This window comes from Chiloscyllium plagiosum, unplaced genomic scaffold, assembly GCF_037043375.1.
Source record: "Chiloscyllium plagiosum isolate Xiang-an unplaced genomic scaffold, Cpla_swu_hap1 HiC_scaffold_6, whole genome shotgun sequence".
In the NCBI taxonomy this organism is placed as follows: Eukaryota; Metazoa; Chordata; class Chondrichthyes; order Orectolobiformes; family Hemiscylliidae; genus Chiloscyllium; species Chiloscyllium plagiosum.
Genome location: NW_028270144.1, coordinates 69416970 through 69432861, shown reverse-complemented (window position 1 = coordinate 69432861; position 15892 = coordinate 69416970). Strand labels below are relative to the sequence as shown.

The window sequence follows — 15892 nt, the reverse complement described above, 5'->3', positions numbered from 1 at the left end:
GAACTATTTGTTATAAACAAACTTGGGGATATATAATACTTTTCACTTAACAGTGTGTGACATCACTTCAACTTCCCATTAAAGTATCAAATTGGAAAAATATGCCCAAAATAAACTGCCATATTTTAAACGTAAATGAGTTTGTGATGCTTTAATTGCACAACAACAAAGCAGTAATCATGAAGCTTCTCCTAAGGTCAAAACACATTGGGTACAATAATAATATCACAAGTTATTAATATTGTGATGCATGTATGTATATAAATACACAAGCACCAATAGAGTCCAATGCCTAAACACCTATGAGAGCAGTTCAGAGAACATTAAACATTTCCTTAAAACCTAAAGAAAAATGACAATAACACTATTTGTAGCCAATAATTAGTGTTAAATGGGCACTTTAACAGGCTCAGCAAGATGCAGGGAATAAACATTTTCGGTAACTTTTTTTGGTGCTGCGGATTACATTGGTTAAGTGAAAGATGGGATTTTTCATACAATGCCATCCAATAGTATTGTGATTTTAAGTAAAAAATTGACCGAGTCAAAGAATTAATGAATAAACAAAAGAAATATGGGTTTTAAAAATCTTTTAATAAAAAAGGCAAACTTAAAAAAATTAAACTGAAAACAATATTTGAAAAGAAATAGAAGCAATAAAAAGACACACAATTTAAAAAATACAAACTAAAACGTTTTCAATCTCTCAACTTACTGACAGTATGACTTCTGATTGAAATCAAGTAAAAGAAATTTAAAACACAAAATAACCTTTTATTTATTTCCACTGAAGACTACACAGTGACGCTGCTGTAGTTCTAGGAGTTATCTACATTTGCATATATTTACAGCCTTGCTTATTTACACAATCAGAATACAGTGTTAGAAACATAAACTTTGAAAGTTGTCTCAAATTAAAATCAGAACCGTAAGAAAGTTCTCACACTTTCTATGCTGATATAAAATGCAGATGTAGTCCTTTGCTGCATCAAAATACATTTGATAAGGAGTCCCAAAGAATTAACAAAAGAGTATAATTCTTTGAATTTTTAAGCAGATACTGGGAGATCACATTTCTTTAATAGTAATGTGCCTTGGTTCTGACCTTGAAACTGACTGTAAAACAATAGCTCACAGTTCTCATATTATTAGAAAATAGCAAAAAATTCACTGTGATCACACTACTGCAAAATACCTTCTGCTCAATGCAAAATGTGTGAAGAAATAAAAGAAAAACTCTGCACGTTGCAGGAATTACAATGCAACGGTTTTAAAAATAATTGTAACAACACAGCCTGAAAAATGGCCACATAAGCAGATGTCTTTGGCAAAGTGGTTGGCACATGGTCCTTTACTGTTACCTCTTGCCCATTTCACTCTGTCTCATGAAATGGATATTATTTACACTGTCTGACAGTTCAGGGTATTGTTCAATAGTTTTAATGAAATAACCATCATAACCTTGCACCCTGCCAGTGATCAGTAGCTGCTGCTTTTCACCATCTGTCCATGAGCGGATGCCTTCCTCTCCATCTTGCAACCTTTGCTGTTCCCGCCTCCAGGCCTGTGCTACAGCTCGCTGCCTGGCCAACTCCAAGACACGAGCTTTCTCTTCATCCATGGTTGTCCCATATCGTGTATTTAAACATAGCAAGCCATATTGGAGTTTTATATCAGTGTATCTTCTAGTCCTTCCATTCAGAACAGTATTAATTTGAGAGACAGTAACATTGACTCCATTCTCCAGGGTTCGCCTTCCACCATTTAGGCCCAAAATAGTGAGATCCCTTTCTGCGGGCCCCAGTTTAATGAAATAATGTGTGTCCACACTATTAATGGTGAAGTGAAAATTGTCTAGATAATAAGCATTATTTAACACAGCAGCCACTCTCCTGCCATCCTCATTGGCAACACTAATGATATCAGTGCTGACTCTTCCACCTCTCACAGCAAATTTCACCCCTTTGCCTAGGATTGAACCATTCGTTGCAAATTTCTTCACTTGTGTCTTTGGCTGACACCCAGCTCCACTTCCTCCATAAATCCGGCCAAAGTGCTCAACTGTAACAAAAGCTTTGAGTTGCTTCTGTACTATACATTGGACTCCTAAAATAGACTATTGAAAAGAGAAAACATTAGCATACATCTTCATCAGAAAAACACTCTGTTCACAACATTGGAATACAATCACCTTTATGAGTCTTATATTATATCTGATGATGGCCACTGCTTCACGAGCAAATTTTGTGATTAAACTCTACCAGGATGGATTATCGTTTGTTTGGAAATTGCATAATTTGATTTTAGAATAAATTGAAACAAAAACTAAAGCTTTTTAAAGTACCTTTAACAAAACATCTTACTGTACTATCATGTGTTATTACTAAATGCTATAAACTTCTGAAAGCAATTAAAAAGCTGCAGGAATTAGATAGGTCAAACTGTCATTGCTGGCTGCTTGGAACTCAGAGTTATACAGCATGAAAACAGATGTTTCGATCCAACCAGTTCATGCTGACCATGTTCCCAAACTAAACCTGTACCACTTGCTTGTGCTTGGCCCGTACCCCTCCAAACCCTTCCTAATCATGAACTTATATTTTAAATGTTGTAACTGTACCTGCATCTATCCGCTTTTCTGGCAGTTCATTCCACACATGAACTGCTCTCTGTGCAAAAAGGTTGCCCCTTGTCCCTTTTGAATCTTTCTCCTCTCACCTTAAAGATATGCCCCCGAGTTTTGAACTCCCTCACTCAAGGGAAAAGACTTTTGTCATTCACTTTAGCTATGCTCCAGTGAAAGAAGACCCAGCCTTTTCATTCCATGTTTATACCTCAAGCCCTCTGTTCCCAGCAACATCCTAGTAAATCTTTTCTGAATCCTCTCCAGTTTAATAATATTCTTCTTATAACAGGGCGACCAGAACTCCATACAGTACTCCAGAAGAGGCCTCACCAACGTCATGTTTATACTTCTCTTGTTGGGGAATTAAATGCTCAATAATAGAAATACTGGACATTGAGTAAAAGAACATGTGTCAAACAGGTTTGGGTCAAAATAAGGCCCAACACCCTGGTATTTTTGATAGTGGTGTGTATAATCCAGCAGACATCTTGGCAAAAAGTACTAGTGGTAACCATGAGAACTAAATGTGAATCATACTTTTGGAACTATTAGCATATTCTCATGTCACTATTTGCATCTGATATGCATCAGTACTGACTATTTGAAAGATCTTGGCAGGTTCTCTATAAAGGGTGAGATGTGTATCAATGTACAATTAATGGCATATGCACTTTCCTGAATAATCTGCTCATATATGTTTTAAAGATACCTCAACACATCGTGACGTGCAGTGCAAAAAATATCTAAATACACCTATAAAGGGAACACTTGAATCTGCAAAGCTGGAACTTTAATTTCCTTGTTTTTTATTTAGTTTGTTTGCAGGATGTAATTGCACAGGCAAGAGCATTTATTGCAGATTCCTAGGGCCTCTGAGAGAGTGTTCCTGAGTGTTCTCCTTGACCTGCTGCTTTTCACTTGAGTACTTCAGTGCAGTAACAAGAGCAAAACCAACTGGAGAGGTTCCAACAAGGAGCTGCAGGTAATGAAAAACATTCAAGGAGGACTTATACACTTTATGGTAAGGTCTAAGGGAGTGTTGCTGAACAAAGAGACCTTGGAGTGCAGGTTCATAGCTCCTTGAAAGTGGGGTTGCAGGTAGATAGGATAGTGAAGAACGTGTTTGAAATGCTTTCCTTTATTGGTCAGAGTATTGAGTACAGGAGTTGGGAGGTCATGTTGTGGCTGTACAGGACATTGGTTAGGCCACTGTTAGAAAGGTTTGTTTCCATTCTGTACATCTCTATCACTGTATGAGTTTATGACTTTGGAGAGGAAAAGGAGGGGTTGGACATGGTCCATTACAGTTTGAAGGCTTGAACAAATTATAACTGGAGAGAGACAATACCTGACGAGATGGCATTATTTATACTGCCACCTACCATGGACCCAGGAAGATAAAACTTCTCTTACAATTTTGTTCACAAATTCTCTGATTTATTGAATTCAGAATTTAGCACAGTGGAATTTGACTTCATTGGCTGAATTCTCCTATATTGAGACCCCAAAACACAGAACCATATGTAGGCCCGACCTTGAAGACTTTCAAGTGCCAACCAGCTGCCTAACCTTTGCAGAAACAACTGATGATCAGGATGTCTCTTGGACTCCTGAACCAGAAATGCCACTTGGGTTTCACAGGTGAGATGGACATTTGGAGTTCCTCAGACTATAAACAGCTGGAATTTGAGTGGGAGGGGTGCATATGCTGATGTAAATGGAGTACCCTCTGTAATCTAAATTCTGATATTGTTAAAAACAAGTGCAGCCACAACTAATAGGCCTTATGTATGTGGGACAGCCTCTCTACAGGATGCTTTGCAGTCATAGCTCTGACACTAGTGGTTCCACTAGTTGAAAGGGTGGGGAAGATTTAAAGGACATGTCAATCACCCTCTTCGCTGTCAACTCCAGGCAATGGCTGGGCTTCAGCCTTGGCAAGGTTCTGCCCTATGTAGAAAAGAGTCAGGTGCAGCACTATTCTTACCCAAGTAGGTATCGAATGATCTTAGTTAGCTGCCACTCTAGTTAGCTATCACTGCTGCTGGGCATATGGCTGGTGCTGGTCAGACCCAAACTCCATCTAGATCATTTGGAGGTGAATGCATGGTGCAGCACCTGAATGCAAGATTTGTCCATGTCCCAAACCTATTTCTGTGGGTGCATCAAAGTTGAGCCTAAAATCGCTGAGTTGTTCTTATCGTATACTAACTACAACCCGCTGTACCCTGTTAATATAACGAAGGGTAAAGCCCCAATATAGGCACAAAGATTGCAGTCGATGATTAATCTACACGCATTCCCTTTTATGCGAGCAGCATACCAGCTTCATGCTCTTTTGAATATAAGTTACAGTATTGTGCCAACCAGAGCTAAATATATTTCTGAGTGACTGTATTCCTCATCAGGAGATCCATTTGTGAGACCTAGCATTATCTTAAAGCTAGCCTGCATTTCTTACAGCTGGCCTGCACTTCTTACAGCTGGCCTGCAATCCAGCATCCTGACGACACAGCTGTTGGAATTGTTTGCCAACATCATTGTGAACAGGAAGACAACTTACTAATGATGAAACAGGGCAGAGAGGGAACCATGAGTATTTTAGATGCAGCAAAAGAGACCCAGTGCAGGAGACAGACATGAGGACAGAGGTTATCTACCCACAAGGGACTAGGAGGCTGTCCAGGCAGACACTGCGAAAGCAATGGCAGTATAAAACAGTCACGATCAATAATAGTAGTACAAGGACCTGGAAGCAGTGGCAAAAGAAATTCAATGGCCTCACATGAGTGGTCAAGGTCAGTGAATTCAACTTAAAATGTCATTTCCTGAGGCACGAGCCTCACATATTTCTCAATTTGTCAGCTCACCCTTCACTTAAAGCAATCATCATTTATACATACTATTTAAATGTACTATACATTCATAGCTCATCAGCACTCACTTTGCACTTAAGCAAATCTCCAACAAAGATTCAACTTGGAAAGGCACATCACTGCTTACTCATTGCATCACACACAGTGATATATTTTTCCCTCTGTTAGATGACAGAGGGCGGCACGGTGGCACAGTGGTTAGCACTGTTGCCTCACAGCGCCAGAGACCCGGGTTCATTTCCCGCCTCAGGCGACTGACTGTGTGGAGTTTGCACGTTCTCCCCGTGTCTGCGTGGGTTTCCTCCGGGTGCTCCGGTTTCCTCCCACAGTCCAAAAGATGTGCAGGGCCAGGTGAATTGGCCGTACTAAATTGCCCGTAGTGTTAGGTAAGGGGTAAATGTAGGGGTATGGGTGGGTTCGCTTCGGCGGGTCGGTGTGGACTTGTTGGGCCGAAGGGCCTGTTTCCACACTGTAATGTAATCTAATCTAATCTAATGACAAGATATTGCATTTCTGCAGAGCACAACACTTAACCGCAGGATGCCACTTCCTCCCGCCCAATGGAGGTAACGGTCTTGTCACCATGACAGCAGCCATGAAATAGGCCACAGTCACTAGTGTGGCTGAATCCATTGAAGATGTTCCGAGCTAATCATCATTCTAATATCTTGCTCCCCCCTCATTCTGTAGTTCCTTCTGAATTACTAATATGGTGCAAGCTTGCAAAATCCACTTTTCCTTATCACAGCTGAGCCATTATCCTTTATGAAATGCAAGAATTTTTACCTGACCAGCTAATGGTGCAAGCCTGTGAAGAGCATGAGGAATAAGTGACAGATAATGATGAAACGCTTGTTGCTATCTCACATTTGAAGTAATCAGCTCTGAGAGTACTGTAGAGAGTAGCACTTAAGCAGAATTTTCAAGTGACGAATCATAAGATTGGAGTGGGCTGCAGCTAGGAGAGGAAAAGGTAGCAGCAGTCTGGTCTGCTGGGTACTTTCCAAGTTGAATTTTTGTTGGAGATTTTCAAAAGTGCAAAGTAAGTGCTGATGAGGTGAAGCTATGAATGTATAGTACATTTAAATGGTATGTATAAATGATGATTGCTTTAAGTGAAGGGTGAGCAGACAAATTGAGAAATATGTGAGGCAAGGAGTCTGGGTGGGTGGAGAGACCTCCTGTTCAGGTATTCTTTGGTCCTCAGTGGGGTCCTCCTGTGATAATGCCTGCCCCTACATCTTACCAAGGTCCCATTCCTTTCCAGGGCCTGCCTCTCAGACCCCATGCCTGATTGTGAGGGTATTGTCCAATCACTGCATTCGCATCTTTCGGTGGACCTTCCGATTGTTCAGCAGCTTCTTGGAGAATGTGGCTATCCTCAGTAGAGCTAGCCATCCTGGGGTCAGCCATGACAAGATGTGGCTCTCAGTTCCATAGATTCCCAAAAATAGCATCACCAACATCGTACCAATCATTGGTCACATCTATGGACCTATCAGCAGGACAACTGCTACAATAACAACCTATGGGTCAAATTCAGATCAGATAAGAACAATGGAGGAGAATACAAATGGAATGAAAAATAGGCGATGTGATCCCATATTTGCTTACTTATAGAGTCATAGAGCCATAGAGATATACAGCATGGATACAGACCCTTCGGTCCAACCTGTCCATGCCGACCAGATATCCCAACCCAATCTTGTCCCACCTGCCAGCACCCAGCCCATATCCCTCCAAACCCTTCCTATTCATATACCCATCCAAATGCCTCTTAAATGTTGCAATTGTACCAGCCTCCACCACATCCTCTGGCAGCTCATTCCATACACGTACCACCCTCTGCGTGAAAATGTTGACCCTTAGGTCTCTTTTATATCTTTCCCCTCTCACCCTAAACCTATGCCCTCTAGTTCTGGACTCCCTGACCCCAGGGAAAAGACTTTGTCTATTTATCCTATCCATGCCCCTCATAATATTGTAAACCTCTATAAGGTCACCACTCAGCCTCCGACGAACCAGGGAAAATAGCCCCAGCCTGTTCAGCCTCCCCCTGCAGTTCAAATCCTCCAAACCTGGCAACATCCTTGTAAATCTTTTCTGAACCCTTTCAAGTTTCACAACATCTTTCCGATCGGAAGGAGACCAGAATTGCACGCAATATTCCAACAGTGGCCTAACCAATGTCCTGCACAGCCGCAATATGACCTCCCAACTCCTCTACACAATACTCTGACCAATAAAGGAAAGCATACCAAACGCCTTCTTCACTATCCTATCAACCTGCGACTCCACTTTCAAGGAGCTATGAATCTGCACTCCAAGGTTCCTTTGTTCAGCAACACTCTCTAGGACCTTACCATTAAATGTATAAGTCCTGCTAAGATTTGCTTTTCCAAAATGCAGCACCTCGCATTTATCTGAATTAAACTCCATTTGCTACTTCTCAGCCCATTGGCCCATCTGGTCCAGATTCTGTTGTAATCTGAGGTAACCCTCTTCGCAGTCCACTACATCTCCAATTTTGGTGTCATCTGCAAACTTACTGACTGTACCTCTTATGTTCGCATCCAAATCATTTATGTAATTGACAAAAAGTAGAGGGCCCAGCACCGATCCTTGTGGCACTCCACTGATCACAAGCCTCCAGTCTGAAAAACAACCCTCCACCACCACCCTCTGTCTTTTACCTTTGAGCCAGATCTGTATCCAAATGGCCAGTTCTGTATCCCCTGTATTGCATGAGATCTAACCTTGCTAACCTCCCATGGGAAACCTTGTTGAACGCCTTACTGAAGTCCATATAGATCACATCTACTGCTCTGCCCACATCAATCTTCTTTGTTACTTCTTCAAAAAACTCAATCAAGCTTGTGAGACATGATTTCTCATGCACAAAGCCATGTTGACTAACACAAAGGCCGCCTTGCTGATCTTTGAGGGGCCCTATTCTCCTCTCCCTAGTTACCCTTTTGTCCTTAATAGATTTGTAAAAACTCTCCTAAATTCTGTTTGCTAAAGCTATCTCATGTCCCCTTTTTGCCCTCCTGATGTTCCTCTTAAGTATACTCCTACTGCCTTTATACTCTTCTAAGGATTCACTCGATCTATCCTGTCTATACCTGACAATTGCTTCCTTCTTTTTCTTAACCAAACCCTCAATTTCATTTGTCATCCAGCATTCCCTATACATACCAGCCTTCCCTTTCACCCTGATAGGAATATACTTTCTCTGGATTCTCGTTATCTCATTTCTGAAGGCTTCCCATTTTCCAGCCGTCCCTTTACCTGCGAACATCTGCTTCCAATCAGTTTTCGAAAGTTCTTGCCTAATACTGTCAAAATTGGCCTTTCTCCAGTTTAGAACTTCAACTTTTAGATCTGGTCTATCCTTTTCCATCACTATTTTAAAACTTGACAGTAGTCATGATTTGGAGATGCCGGTGTTGGACTGGGGTGTACAAAGTTAAAAATCACACAACACCAGGTTATAGTCCAACAGGTTTAATTGGAAGCACACTAGCTTTCGGAGCGACGCTCCTTCACCTGATGAAGGAGCGTCGCTCCGAAAGCTAGTGTGCTTCCAATCAAACCTGTTGGACTATAACCTGGTGTTGTGCGATTTTTAACTCTAAAACTTGACTGTATTCAAATATTTATGCTTGGTGAGGACATATGTCCTGTAGATGTAGAGACAAATTTAACACTATTCCAGAGAAATAAATCGATTCTTATTGTTTCTCCAAAATATTAATCCTGGAGCTTTTCAAAATGTTAGGTAGTAAACAAGTTAATCTACTTCATAGAACAATGCTAGAAACAATAACTTCAAGAACATGTGCAAATAAATTCCTTTCTTTGGCTAAAAAAGTTCAAAGCACAAGACTGCAAGAGCAATTCAGAATAGCATCACACCATTCATTACAATTTCTGTATTATCCTTTCAATTGTAATGATTTTCCATATGTTATTTCCAACCATCAACTTGAACTTTAGTACCTTTACATAAAGAATGACCCCCACCAAAAATCACAGTACTGAAATAGACAAGGAGCAGTGATAAAGTGTCAGCAGAACTGTATGACAGCAGTCAGGCATAAAGATGTAAAAACAATGACTGAAAGATGTGTCGCAACAATACAAGGTGTCATGGTATAGGGAGAAGCCATAAAGAGTAGGGCTAAAACAACTGGATCATATTAAATTCAATAAAATCCATTCACTTCTCGAGAGCCATTGTGACATAGTGGTAATGTCTCTACCTCTGAGTTAGCAGGTCTAGGCTTTGTAACTGGTGGTTTAGAAAATATTTCTATTCACCTCTGCTTGGCAATTTGGATCTGATATGTACCTGATTGAGGCATATTTCCTCTGGCCTGTATAAATTGAAGGTATATATTGGGTCATACTTATTTTTCTAAGGAATCTTTCAAATGTTTTCAGTTAAATCTGGAAAGATATCTGGAGCTTAGTTCCATTGTTAAATAATGAGTAGACTTGATAGTACAACATTTGCAATGGAGAACATAAGAATTTTATTTCTGCGTTTGAGTTCATGAGCTGTTGAAGCATGATCCCTATGTGAACCCACATGGTATTCTATCTCCACAATTTTCTTTTCAACACGTTAAAACAGTTGTTTTATAAGAAGCAAACTAAAGAAATTGATCAGTTATCTTTTATTCATACATCACTGTTTGAGAGAACCATTTTAGGTTCTGGTGGTGTATATGCAATTTATGAAGAATGTTTTATTTGTAGTTAATGGCTTTGATTGAAGCTTGCAGAAAAACTACTTTGACAAACTTTTGCTAATGTTCACTTTTTTGTTAAAGCTAAAAATCACACAACACCAGGTTATAGTCCAACAGGTTTATTTAGAAGCACTAGCTTTCTGAGCGCTGCTCCTTCATCAGGTGGTTGTGGAGAATAAGATTGTAAGACCCAGCTCCGAAAACTAGTGCTTCCAAATAAACCTGTTGGACTATAATCTGATGTTGTGTGATTTTTAACTTTGTCCACTCCAGTCCAACACTAGCGTGTCCAAATCATTTTTCTTTAAAAATAGTGAAGGGAAATTTTGACTTGTCCCTAAATAGGTATGACTCTGGTAGCATGACTCCTCCAAGTATTGATCCATTGCTGACTCCGAACCAAGCTGAATTAAACTATGGATCTCATTTGAACACTATCAGAGAGTTATGAGCAGCGAATAGGCAATTTGCTGCAGCTCACTGGTTTGGGAGGATGGTAAATTGGGAAGATTTAAGCTCGAGCTTTAGAGTCCAAGGTAGAGCCCGTAACGAGCCAGTAGTAGACGGAGGAATTTTACAGCTCCAAAGGAAACAGTCCCGCTTGGAGGCAGAATGCTGCGGCACCAAGTTATGGTCCATTGTATTATATACACTATACAACATAGAAAAGGGCTAAAGTTCCCAAATGGTCCATGTCAATCTTTATGCTCCATACAGCCTCATCCCATCCATTATCCTTTAACCCCTATCAACCTAACCTTTTCTTCCTTTTTCTCCTCATATATTTGTCTAGATGCCCTGTAAATGTGGCTATGCTAATTATCTTAAGTATTTAATGTGCTAGTCAGTCCAGACACTTTGTGGGTAAAGAAATGTTTCCTAAATTTCTGATTATATTCTTTGGTAACTGTCTTAAATTGATAGTCCCTAGTTTTAGTCTTCTAATAAACTGAAAACATTTTCTCCACATTCTCCACCTTCAGCAAAATACCTATATGAGGCCACCCTTAATCCTTCTACCTTCTATAGAAAAGACCTGCAACGTATTCAATGTGTTCTGATAGGTATAACTTCTCAGTGTTAATATCATTGTCTGAAATCTTTTAGCTATTAAGACCTTTTTATGATATGGCATTCAAAACTCTCCATAGAATTGTGGTCTAATCAAGGCTTTATACAAGCTTAATAATTCATGTGCACCCAAGACCCCTTTTCTCCTTGTTTCATATGCATATTCCTGCCACTAAAAAGCATCCCCTTACATTGATCTACATTGTAACCAATTAGCCATTCACAGACCGATCTGTAGGTTTATTAATGTATTCATGTTTTATATCTAGATATCAAAAATAGCTTAGAAAATCTTGTGGGGGTAGAGATTGCACAGTATCTGAATACCAGTGAGGAAGTATTTTATCAAATTTAGTTATTGAGATGCAACTGGAAAAAAAGCATAAAATATTAAAAGGCCAAACCTTGTCAAAGCAAGACATTTCTAATGTGGACCATTAGTTATACTTCCTTCTAATAAGAGCCTGCTCTCTGGGCTTTAATGTCTGGATCACTGAAAATTGCTGTGGGAATGTCATGTGATGTTGAAAATTAGGTCCCATTTCTGATTCCGACCCGTGACTTTAATCCAGCCCATGATATCTGATGATTAATGCTCACATTACAGACAAAAAAATGGGCATTGCTCCTTTGCTTCTGATAAACATGGCCTCAAATTTCACCAAAGGCTGTTCAGCTCCTCAAGAGGATGCAGCAATATAACTGACATCTAAATTAGTGTCATAAGTTTTTGTATGTGCCATTCCTGATGACGATTCCAAGGTTTCTATTTCGGTACTACCCTGGATAGGTTAAGTCGTCTTGTCTTTATTTTTGACTTTTTGAATAAAAAAAAACTCAGGACAAAACATTATTGTATTTTACACCCGGCTGATATAGGAGTATTTATTCAGAACGATGTTACTCCTTCCCTACTTCTGCATCTCCCTCAAAAATAAAAGAACAATCACTTATTTGCATGCCCCCCCCATATAGATCCTGTGTGTGCTGTGGTCTGCAGGAGTATGCACCAGTCAAGATTAGAGTGGTGTTGGAAATGCACAGCAGGTCAGGCAGCATCTGAGGAACAGGAAAATCGATGTTTCGGGCAGGAGCCCTTCATCACGAGTATGCACCAGGCCACCCAGCAGCTTTATTCAGATACCCCAAGTATTTTGAAAATGTTCATACCCTAAATTCTTTTGCATGTCTATTGCAGGTGCAACCCTCATTGATAAAGACCCAAAGCAGGTGTCAAGTTAAGAGAATAAAATTCCAGCAAAACAAGCCTCTTCCTCTTCATTCCCAAACTTTGTGCCTGGGGTTGTTTCTGGGTTAGAAGTTAGGAATATTGCTCTCTCCATCTTTTAGCCTGTTCTGAATTTTCCCGAACGCAAGTTCCTGTTAGAAGATTAGAACGGAACCATTTGATCTATCATGGTATTGTGTATAAAGAAATCGTAGGCAAGCTTTGTATACGTTCAGTAAACAAAGTTAAAAATCACATAACACCAGGTTATAGTCCAACAGGTTTAATTGGAAGCACTAGCTTTCGGAGCACTGCTCCTTCATCAGGTGGTTGTGAAGTACACAATTGGAAGACACAGAATTTATAGCAAATGTTTACAGTGTGATGTAACTGAAATTATTCATTGAAAAATACCTTGACTGTTTGTTAAGTCTCTCATCTGTTAGAATGACCATGTTAGCTTCTCTAATTTCATATGTAAATAGCGAAACCTTTTTTAGAAGTTTCATTCTCAAGTGAACTTTAACAATTGGTGTCAACCCAGAATACGGATTGGGTATTAGTACCTCTTGTGTGCTGCTGTCTGTGCCATAATGTTGAGACTGATTCTAATCTAAAAAGTGAATTAACAGAATCTTACATGGATTCATGCAGTTTTTGAGCAAAGTACAATGTAACTGCAAGTACAAATTCACCCCACAAATGTATATGTGTATGTGTTCATGTGGGTGCAGGTGTGTGTGGTGGGGGTGGTGTGAGTGTCTGTGAGAGAGAGTGTATGTGTGTGTATGTATGTGTGTATAAGAGTGTGTGTGTGGTCTGGGACATTCGATCTTGGACGATTAGGTGACCATCCTCCGAGGTGGACTTCAGGACAGGCAGCAGTGAAAAGTGGCCGAGCAGAGGCTGATAGCTAAGTTCGGTACCCATAGGGAGGGCCTCAACCAGGACCTTGGGTTCATGTCACACTACAGGTGACCCCATTGCACTCTATATATGCATACACACACGCATATACACACTCCTACCGACACACACACACATGCACCCTCTCACAGATCTAGACCCCTTTACACTCACACACACACACACGTACACTTTCTCTCAGACACTCACACCGCTCCCCCTCCTCACACACCCACCCACACCCACATGCACACATAAGTTTGTGGGGTGAATTTGTACTTTCAGAGTTACATTGTACTTTGCTCAAAAACTGCATGAATCCATATAAGTTTCTGTTAATTCATTTTTAGAGTAGAATCAGTCTAAACATTATGGCACAGACAGCAGCACACAGAGGTGCTAATGCCCAATAAATTATCTTGGCTGACACCAACTGTTAAAGTTCACTTGAGAATGTAACTTCTAAAAAAAAGTTTCGCTATTTACATATGAAAGAAGATAAACTATCATAGTCATTCTAACAGATGAGAGACTTAACAAACAATCAAGATATTTTTCAATGTATAATTTCAGTTACACCACATTGTAAACTTTTTCTATAAAATATGTGTCTTACAATCGTGTACTCCACAACCACCTGATGAAGGAGCAGCGCTCCGAAAGTTAGTGCTTCCAATTAAACCTATTGGACTACAACCCGGTGTTGTGTGATTTTTAACTTTGCACCCCCCAGTCTAACACGGACATCTCCAATTCCATAAACAAGTTAGTAACTTGAAACATTATTGATAACATTTCGAATTTTGTGATACTGAAGCTGAAAAAGACAGGAGTTTGTCCTGCCCAAAAGTAGCAGATAATCCAATTCTGAATTCTCAATTGTGTTTCAGTTACTTGAGTGAGGAATATTAGATTTTTAAATGATTTTAGGTAGAAGTCAGACAACACCACGTTATAGTCCAACAGGTTTATTTGAAATCACAAGCTTTTGGAGCCTTGACCTGGTGAATTCACTGGTGTCGTCTCACTTCTGACCTTGTCCACCCCAGTCCAACACACCTTAAATGATTTTAGTGAGCTTTCTGAAAAACCTTGAATAATCGTCATGGGATATCAGATTTACTGCACTCAGGTGACTTCACCATTAGGTTATAAAATATCAATGAATCATCCCCCCAATTATTTGGACAGCGATTTTCGCAGGAGGAATAACCAATATCACCACCAGCAGTTTGATGTGATATATGCTGAAGCATATCCGGAGGTTTTATTCCTTCAGAAAATTACCAGGAATCCCAAAAGTACCAGAAGTCCCAGTTACACAATAACAATTTTGTTGTTATAGATAAAAGACACTGCAGTGGATTTTCAACTTCAGCACTGAAGCTGTAATCTGAAAGGGAGATTGCAAGGTTTTTGTCGAATCCACTTAATTTTCTTTCTACTGAGTTTAAATATAAAGAGGATCCAGCAGGTTTTATAAAAGTGCAGGGGATCAGTTCCAACAGATAATTGACCAGATATCAAACTTAGTTTATTTGATGCTTAAGTGGAAAGTTATAAGCTCGTAGATCACTATAGATGCTACTGTGGTACTCATAATGGTCATCTGGGCTAGACTAATTCGGTAATTTAAAAATAATTGATGGAAGTGGCTTAGTATTGTGATGCAAATACACCAGCCATCTTTTGTCAGCAATAGACCATTAGCAGCAATGTGAAGCGCATTGCCCTTTTCTAAACTAGTATTAGTTGAAGGACATGTATTGGTCAAAACATCAGAAAAGCCTCACTCTCTTCATCAAAACATGTGGTATGTTTAACATCAGCTGAAGCACTGGAACAGCCGGATAGGACCCCAGTTCAAGGTTATTTCCTAAAGACTGGATCTTCATTCTGAGACCAGAAAATTAAAAAAACTGGACCTATTCAGTACTGAGGATAAATCTGAAAGATTTGGAGTATTGATCGACTGATTGCAGTTGCTCCACAGATGCTGTCTGAATGATAAGTATTTCCAGCTTTCTTTGTCATGTGATTCCTCACTTCAAAAATAAAAAGTCAGAGAAATGAAAGAAGCAGATCATTAAACACAACCTTAATGATAAGGAAAAATGAAGTGGATCCAGGGATCGTATTCTCAGGGGAAGACTGGACAGAAACTTACCCCAACAATCAAAACTTGCAGCAGCCTGAAAGCAGTTGGACTTTTATTTCTCCAGTTCACCTATACCCTTTGCCTGTCAGATCATAGAAAATCAAACTCTACCCTGATAGCTAATTAGTAGCACAGTTAAAGTTGATGAACAAATAACTAATTTTATCCATTACAATAAAGATAATGGGAGACAGAAGAAAGATAGGAATAATCAGCAATAATTTAACAATAAAACTTAAGCTTAAAATAAGGATAAAATGTGTAAGACAT

General features: G+C 39.7%; 1 protein-coding gene across 13 annotated transcripts in view; it reads right to left on the bottom strand.

The window, feature by feature from the left end:
- Window positions 1–573: 573 nt before the first annotated feature.
- tenm4 (teneurin transmembrane protein 4) overlaps window positions 574–15892 on the bottom strand; it is a 2250110-nt gene continuing 2234791 nt past the window's right edge. For all 13 annotated transcript variants that reach the window (XM_087988070.1, XM_087988077.1, XM_087988076.1 and 10 more), the window contains one exon: window positions 574–2116. In XM_087988070.1, coding sequence (XP_087844196.1) covers window positions 1358–2116 — 759 coding nt within the window. In that variant the 3' untranslated portion in view covers window positions 574–1357. The remainder of the gene's footprint in view (window positions 2117–15892) is intronic.